We start from the raw sequence: 9,282 nt of genomic DNA on the forward strand, positions 1-9,282 counted from the left end.
TTGTGAACCTAAGACCTTTGGTAAACCAATTTCCATCACCAAAACCGATATGCCACATGAGTATGAGTATGTTTTCACAACAAATATGAAACATTTCCAAAATCAAGATTACATTTTTCAGTTTTAGTCATATTTTCTCTTTACACTTGTGCCTTGGGACAATGGTGCCTCATTATATAGATAGCTGAGATTGCTCTGTAATTTTTGATATACAACACATGTGTGTATCATATGCAAGTGACTTTAAAAAAGGGAAATTTCAAAATTGTGTAAAATCAAGAAAATGACCCCAGACCCCAGAGTGTTAATGATGGACAGCGACACAAAAAACACAAATCCTCATCAAGACCAAGCATCATCGAAGATCCTAATTTCCCAGACTCCAAAATTAGTCCAAACAAAAATAAAATGATCACAAATATCCTTAACAGCAAATTATCACATTCTGAGGAACAGAAAACACCTGCAAATTGATGAGCATGTTTCCTTGATAAATAACTGAAAATGCAACTTGCTTTGTCAAATTGTTGGTCAGATTTTTACCCTCTTCGATTCGATTTTTTTATTACTTGAGAGATGAGCCTGTATTATGTGTCTTAGTTTAGCGTTTACTGCATTCTATTAATTCCACAATATTCTATACGTAGGAATGTATGCACAGCCCATTCTGCTAACCACAAGTAATCCTTCCCACCCACAGCGCTGACCCAGTCTACACTTCAAATAGGCAGTTATTACCAGGGAAATGAATGTGGCAGAGGGGGGAAAGATCAAGTACAATGTGCTTTAAACATAATGTACACAAATGACAGAAAAGTTTCATACTAATATCACCAAGACCGCAACATAATACCCGTCAGACTAACTGAATCAAATCCAGCAGCTTAGTTCAGGTTCAAGGGTGAGTACGGGGAAGCTGGTCATGTGTAGAAGTCTCCAAGAGCTTCCCGAGATCTAACCCGTCTAAACGGGTCAAGAGGCCAGTAGGCTACACAAGAGCAGTGTGGCGGTCAGATGAGCGAGCAGTCTGCAGTGCAGCTCACATTCACGGTAAATTTCCTCGTATCACAGCAACGAACACTGACGTCAGTTCAGTCAAAAGGGAAACTGATCAAACTCATAATAAAGCAGGTCTGTCAGTAGAATGACCTCTGAACTGGGAGGACACGGGAATGGACAGAGAACACCTGGAGGCCGGAAGGTGTAGCAACAAGGTAAATCCTGCTACAGTGAAAGGCTGCCGGTATCAATTCCAACACTATCAAACACCGGGGGAAGCCTGTTATGACACTGCTGAAGTAAACCTGCTGGGCAGAGGAGACAATGTGGTGGACAGCCCGGGTCACACAATTCAGTCAAGCCACTGCGCGAGGAAAACTAATAAGAAGGACACTTTAAAGTTCCCACTGGTAACCAATATATGTGGATATTTGATCTGGAACAGCAAAAACTCATGTAATGATTGTAAGTGGGGCCATTTTGGAGATGGTCTCGATTACATTCTGATCACATGACATCTGCCCAACAAGCTGACTCACTCCATCTCTTCCTGCTGACTCGAGCCAACTGTCAAAAAGCTACAGATGAGCTCTTCCTCTACCAAGCAAGTCAGTAGAGCCCATACAACGGTATCACTTCCCCTGACCACTAGCTCCACCTATCTAATTTACACATCAGTGAGTATGCTATAGGCTATATCGTAAATATAAAAATGTTCATCAAAATGGACAAACAAGGAATGCTGTCGATACATTGCAGGCGCAATCCAGATATCTAAACATCTGGACCGGTTGGGGAGCGACAGCCAATGAGAGCGCAAGACTACAGGTTGAGGGCAAACCTGGAGGAGGGATCACCTGGAACAATGAGAACTGTTTTGGCGTTTGATGCCCCGACCTCTTTGGGATTTCCACAACAAGTATAAAGCAGAAATAGTAGTTATTTTCATGGTGGACTGCAGAAATGGAAACTCTTTGCACGGAGATAAACCACAGAGATAAGCCCCGCCCCCTCTCTGGCGCGTCCAGCTCGAATGACGCGACTATGCAGACTGTAACACAAGCAGTTCAGTTTGTCAGGTGCAACATATCTGAAAGTGTTGGTCAGTTTGTCTGCTTGACAATCACAATTTGCTACAATAAAAATGATTGAAGTGAGATGAACAGACTGAAAATTGTATTTTCTTAGATACAATATGTTGACAAAGTTTTCCTTTGGGGACAATTTGCGGAGAAAAAAAGGGAATAAAATCGCAATACTCAATATATCGCAGAATCGTGATAGTATCGAATCGGGACCCAAGTATCGTGATAAAATCGAATCGTGGGACCTCGGGTGATTCCCACCCCTACGAAGAACTCTGTGCTCTTGTTCCAGTAGTGGTGGTGAGTAACTGAGTACATTTAGGCTACTCAAATACTGTACTTCAGTACAATTTTGAGGTGCTTGTACTTTACTTGAGTATTTAGATCTTATGTTACTTTATATTTCTAGTCCACAACATCTCAATGGTAAATATTTGACCATTAACTTCCCAACATGTATTTAACTAAATTAGTTTCTAGCTGAGCTACTTTGCAGATTCTGATTCTTAATACAACATATAATTAGTTATCAATGTAAAAGTGGTCATTGTACTTTGTAAAAGACTGGGTTGTTATTAGTTTTATAAATATATTCAGATTTAATGATAGTGAATACAAGCTCACACTGCCAGCTGATGGCTTTAACTGAGAGCTGTCGGCTTTTTAAATATTGATCAAGCCGACCATCCATTCATCCTACAACTACCACAGACACAGTGCCTCCTTGTAGTGTTTGATGCAGTTCTGCACAGCAGTGTGGCTTCACGTCAAGCTCCATCTGGTCCTCCCACAAGCAGGGACAGAGAGCCTCGGGAGGATACCAGTGGGTTTCTGATGCATCATCACAGGCAGAGATGGAGAAGGAAGGATTCAGACAGGATTTATTGCTCTACTTAGCACACTGATGAGGAGCCTGACCAGAAAAGCATCACCTCCTTGTTCGCAGAGAAGGAACACAACGGCACCAAATTACGTAACACTGGCTGAAGCGCCAAAAAGAGATCTGCACTCTCATGTGACCGACATGACTGATTCTAGCTCTAAAGATGGTGAACGTTGGGAGTTACTCTTTTATATTCCAGCCCTCCATCTCGACTTCCTGCCCAGTGGGACAAATTAAAGAATGATCCTGCTCCCCCAGCACCGAGGCCAGCTTAGTCTATCAATGAGCAAGGGGGCTGATGGATCAATGATCCACGAAACACAATGGACTTCAGAGGGTTCACACCATCAACCCTTAAGAAGAAGAAAAAACACACACCTAAGCTAAACCTGAGGTTCGATATAATTACGTCAAGATGAGCTGGTGGTTGTGTGCGAGTGTCAGTATGTAAGAAAAAAATCATCTGAAAAAAAGGCAGCCGTGAGTGTTTGTTGTGGACGTATGCGGCTGGAGTGGCGCAGTATGCAGGGTGCTTGAGGGTGAATGAAGAGGAGGAAGCCCTTCGACTAATCTCTGGGAAAGATAATGATCTTACATGCGGGCCGAACACTGTGTGCTTCTAGAGGATGTGTAATATATGTGCTTGCTCATACAGAACTGCCTGCACCAGTCAGCTGCAACAACAGAAAATCCTCTTGATTCTTAAATATGAACTCCTTCTGACCAATTTAAAATCTCTCAACATGAATGCCTATATTACAAAATGTTTCTACACCATACAGCCAAACCACTTAACCTGGTTTCTGTGTGGGCCACTTAAAAATACATGTCTATGTCATTAAATAATCACATGCTTGTTGCTAACTGCAATATGTTAGGGTATAGACTTAGCATTAAACTGCAACACTGTATACGCCATACCACACTGCATTCCCGATGTGGAAATTCCACGACACACATGATCCAGCAGGCTGGCAAAAATGTTCGACTGAGAGATCCAGCAGCTCTGCACAACGATAGATCTCATGCAAAGTTCCCTCAGTATGCCTGCTGACCTGCACACAACAGTCCTTGTTGCTCTGAGCAGCATGCCTTTGCATGGGTCCATCCTTGCAGGTCTCATGCACAACTATTATTTTACTGTGTGCGCCTAGGACAGCAATTTTACATAAACCAGACCAAAATATACCTGAAACTATCCTTAGTTGGAATAGGAACACTTAAGACAGACATTGAAAAAAAAATCCATTGTAAACCTAGTTTTATTTATTTATTTATATATACATTTAATTGAAAAGAAAAAAAAGAGCCTGGATAATGAACGTTACCAGATATTTCATAAAAGCCCAATATCAGCCCATTCTACCAGTGACTAGAGATGCTGATGTTCCCAGACTCATTGGCACCACACTACCCAGTGTACAAAGTGAAACAAATACCGGATGCTAACATTAAGCACAGAATTATTCAGAGTAGTGTGAAATCAGCATGACCTAAATAGCTCACAGACACTTGTATGACCTTACCGACCTTAAACAGCAATGACACTGTCACTCTCTCAATTCAACTGTTTCGGCGGCCACAAAACGAGACAAAAAAGGTACACAAAGTCCTAACATGACTATTAATGATTATATACAATATATGGTAGTAACATGCACTGGAAACACAAGGCGACAGATCGAAATAGACAGCCGAGTAGAGGTGCACATGTCCATATCGAAGGATCAACGAAACTGAGGCGGAAAACAGTGGCGGCAGCGTCGCGGGAAGCTAGTCGTCTTTACCGGCGTTTGGTTTCTCTACACTAATTGTGACGTTTGAAACCCCGCTATTAACGAACGAGCAGGGTGAAGATCTCAATAATGCAACATACAACATTTTGCTGTATCATATAAACACTTGGCATTTCACGGGATGCTGTGAAATGCAATGTTAATAACGTTTTATAGCCCAATTTAATTTTGACGAGACGCTAAAGGTTTCCATCCAGCGGCAAAGTAGCGGTACATAATGAAAGTCTCACCGGCACAGACATCGTTACATCAGGGGCAACTTGGTGTTAGCTAGTTCACTTAGGTAGGCGTTTCTCCTGCCGGTGTTTCGTTGTAACTACTGGTTAATGGTATAATACGAAGTATTTACTCTTCATAAACGTGTCACTTAACGCCATAGGCTCGAGAGAGCCGAGCTCACCGGCGAACACAACCTCGTACAGTATGTAGCGCTAAGCTAACTGAATGTAGCATTAAAGTTAGCTAGCGCGGCTCACGCTATCCGTTGCACATGAAGCGATGTGGCGGAGGCATTAACATCATACCGCCCCACAGACAAAGCTAGCCGACAAGCTTCAGCTAGCTGCCCACAGACGTCGGTAGAGTTGGTTGGATTCTGACCTCAACAGCTAGCTTTAACTTAGCAGCTAATGCTAACTAGCATCGTGTTCACTTCCAGGACGTTGCCGTATGTAACGCGACAGACTCAACGTCCAAAATGTGACACAAATTACGATTGCTTCGCTTACTTATAACTCCGAATACAATTCGGCTTACTCTAGTCTCACAAATGGTGCATTTATTTCAAATGATATACTAACTTTCACAACCGGTTCATGCTGCTTGGCAGCCGCCCGCCTTGGGGTAACGTATTTCGGTCGATACTAGTCGGGATATCACGCCGATCCGTATTTAAAAGTTGATATTTTGTTAAAAATGAACACTGCTTGGTGTATTATATCCGTGCCGAATGTTGGAGCGGATAAGGCTAAACGGAACTGGGCATAAACTAAGTAACAGTGTTGGAGTTATTTACATTTACTCATTAGCTAAGCCACATTACATTGTTGGAGGTTTTGAATAGATTTGACGTTCTTCCATGCCAGTGAACGCACGTACAGGCACCAGGCGAGAGCTAGCATTAGTTAGCGGCTAACGCACAGACAGCTAGCGGCTAGCTAGCCACCTTGCTGTTGAAACGAACAATCACGTTGTGTGTGTGTGTGTGTGTGTGTAAGTGGGGGGGGGGGGGTCTTAAAAATGTAAAACATTCCTTACCTCCCACTCGGTACATGTTGGCCGCCATTCTCGTGTAACCTTTATCAAAAGCAGTCCCAGGGTATTCCCCCGCTTGGGTAGAAAAAGGTCGATGGGGATCTATTTTATTCCTTCATTTATCGTAGACACCCCCGCCGTGAAACAAAGCCGGCTCCGGACACAACAAGCCGAGATGTGGCGGGTAAAAAGTTGAAAGTTTCCGTTTGTAATGTTCCGGAGGTTATCCCCAAAATATTGAAGTCTTTGTTGTCGGTCCCTCCGACGACCTTCCTCTCCTCTTCCTCACTCATTCACACACAGCTAGCCTGTCTCTTACTCCACTCTTCCTCCCATCCTCCGCTCCCAGCTTCATCCTCCTCTTCTTCACCTCCGCTCAGTTCAACACACACACACACACACACACACACTCGCACGCAGCAAACACACACTCACTGGCCCCCGTCGCTCGTGCGCAAATCGTCATCTTCGGATAATGTCGACAATCTCCGGAATGTCACAATTAACTTTTTTACTGTCCCTGGTTTGATAAAAAAAAAACTGTTTATAATATGAAAATAAACTCGCACTCATGACTTCATGAGCGAAAAAAATCACGTGCTTTTTGGAGATCAAAGCATTATTTAAATAATGGACATTGTTTTACATAGTCTCCACATATTACACACATGGACAGAAAGTAACGAAAGTAAAGTTGTTAAGCCAAAGCAGGAAGTTGGGAATGCACGCAGAAGAAACAAAGCCAATATGCCTCCTACAGAATGAAATCCTGAAAAGCACCAAGAAAACATTTGGAATCTGTATTATCATGGGAGTTATGCAATATGCTTTAAATAATACAGTTGTGACTGAGGTTTTACATTTTCACTACATGTTTATGGAAATGAGCTGAAAGCCTTTTGACCAAATAGTGATATTTACTTCTCGGATTGATTATGTTGAGTCAATTATAAGTATGGAAGCACATTACTGATAAGAATAAAACAATGTTTGGGAAATCCAATTCTGACTTTTAAAATTGAAATTATTATTAGTACCATGGTAATAAGTCAGTATGATGTCAAATAAGACAGAATTGAGACTTTTTAGTCAAGTTGTGGCAGTAATTACAGTAAATTAAAGTTTTTGGAAGTTATTTTAGTCAGGGAAAAAAAGGTCATATAGTCCAAACATTTCCCCATCTCATAACTTTAATCTGACTATATCAATTTTATGGTGTGTTTCATGAGGATGTCTTCAAAAGTCAAGTCAATTGGACAACTATTCCTTAAAGTGTGACTCAAACGGCAAAGGGTTTTAGTTTGGTGGGTTAGTGTTTGTCTGATGTCTTCATGTCGAAGAGGAGACATCAGTAACCTCAGCCTGCTTATCTTGGTCTGTACAATCAATGCTGTATTGCTTTCTATTGGACTGTTAATTTGGGTTGAAAAACACCTTTTTTTGTTTTTGTCTTTGTCCATTTGTTTGTTACTTAAGAAATACAACCACTTCCCTTTTAGATTCAATAAGTTTGACGGGCAGCCTCATCATTTCAAATTATAAAATCACAAAGCCTGACCTCGTACTGTGAGGAATTTCAATTACTGTCCTATAAATCTGACTTAGAACCACAATTGTGATTTAGAATCTGATCATCCTGTTTTCATGTTCTAAGTGTCAAAGATACAAAAGCTCTTAGTAAAACATATCAACCATATGTGGTTGTGAACTGCAACCCGTCAGAAATATATCAGGAGTATAAATTAACGCAACAGAGGTCATATGGATTACAGATATTTCAAAAAGGGAACCAACAATTCTTCTCATTTATGTTGGCGAATGTATATTATGAGCTTGCGTATTTCTCCACGTGAATAATCCCAAAAACTGTTCATGCTGGCAGACTGTAGAGCGGTGGAGATGGTGACGGGTGAATGGAGAACTGAAGAGTCCTCTGAGAGTCCAGAGAGAGAAGGGAGTCCCAAAAAGCACAATGAACCAGGAGGATACATTATTTACCAACACAACCTTTAGAATGAAAAACCTGCGTCTGCTGTTTATTGAACAAATATGAATACAGGAAAGCGCAGGCCTCCATATTCAATCAGCATCCATTCCCCATCTCCAAGCCGTCTTCATAAAGTTGACTGAGGTCATTCACACATTCCGGTGATACGTGTCTTACTCTCTGGCAAAAGAGAAAGCCATTCCAAAGGTGTGTGTGTGTCACAAGTGGACTCTGAGTGGGGATGTTTTTCTACTTCGACAATAAAACATTAACGGACTAAAAGACTCAAATGTTGTATGCAAACGTGCTGTCTGCTTATGGCAAAACGGTGCAAACATGGAACAACCAAAGTATGACTTGCTGATTTAACAGCAGATGTATGTTTGTGAAAAGTTAGTAAAGAGGACAGAAGGTAATATGATGTTATTTATGAACATGGGCTCTAATTTTAGCCAGAGGGGGGCAGGATGGAGTGATTCATGATCTGGAGGACTGTCAATGCCCCAAAGACTTCTTTAAATACTGCATCCAGTGGGCCTAAAATAAATTGGATTTATATATATATAAATCCAATTATATATATATAAATCCAATCATATATATATCAAAATTGGATAGCAATGTATATACATAACCTATATATAACCAGTTCTTTTATAATCCCAATTAAATTTCTGTAACTTCTTAAAAAAAAAAAACACATTCAAAATTAATAGTGTCAAATTTTGAAAGAGATTTCAAAATAGTAGAGATACCATCGTAATGGCGTTACCATTTTAATTTATCAATAGCTTCTAACAAATTTAATTTGAGCAAAAGTTTTAGGACCTTCTGAGATCCTAAAACTGTGCTATAAACCTGAACAACCTAATAACCATTTCCACAAATTAAATTTAAAGAAACATCTGCCTCACCTTCCAGCTACACTACTGAAATTATGCATTCATGTTTATGCATCAGTAATAACAATCCAGTTGTATAATATACTGTATATTGAACTAAAAGTGGCCAAAAGTGCTTTTAACTTTGTGGTATTGACCTTTACATCCTGAGGTTTGAGACCACTGACTCACTCCGTTATCTTCTCCTTTAAAAATACATTTATCAGCAAAGTTTCTAGTAAGTTTCATGGACTGAACTGAGTAGGAAGACCAACATCCTTCTGTACTTGTGTGGTTCAGGGTTTGGGATCATGCATTTCCTCAACACGCAGCACGGCACACCATTCCTGAAGCAGCACTGCCCACTAGTGACACTTCACGCACAACACACTTTCCA

The 9,282-nt window shown here is 40.9% G+C and overlaps 1 protein-coding gene across 1 annotated transcript in view; it reads right to left on the reverse strand.

Annotated features, from left to right (window-relative positions):
* Nucleotides 1-6,188, reverse strand: part of mta2 (metastasis associated 1 family, member 2) — a gene marked incomplete at its 3' end in the record, with an annotated part of 30,011 nt that extends 23,823 nt beyond the window's left edge. The window contains exon 1 of the mRNA XM_079216300.1: nucleotides 6,021-6,188. Within this exon, the coding sequence (XP_079072426.1) occupies nucleotides 6,021-6,048 (28 nt within the window). The 5' untranslated portion in view covers nucleotides 6,049-6,188. The remainder of the gene's footprint in view (nucleotides 1-6,020) is intronic.
* Between the last annotated feature and the right edge of the window lie 3,094 nt (nucleotides 6,189-9,282).

This window comes from Taurulus bubalis (genome assembly GCF_910589615.1).
Source record: "Taurulus bubalis genome assembly, chromosome: 3".
Taxonomy (NCBI): domain Eukaryota; kingdom Metazoa; phylum Chordata; class Actinopteri; order Perciformes; family Cottidae; genus Taurulus; species Taurulus bubalis.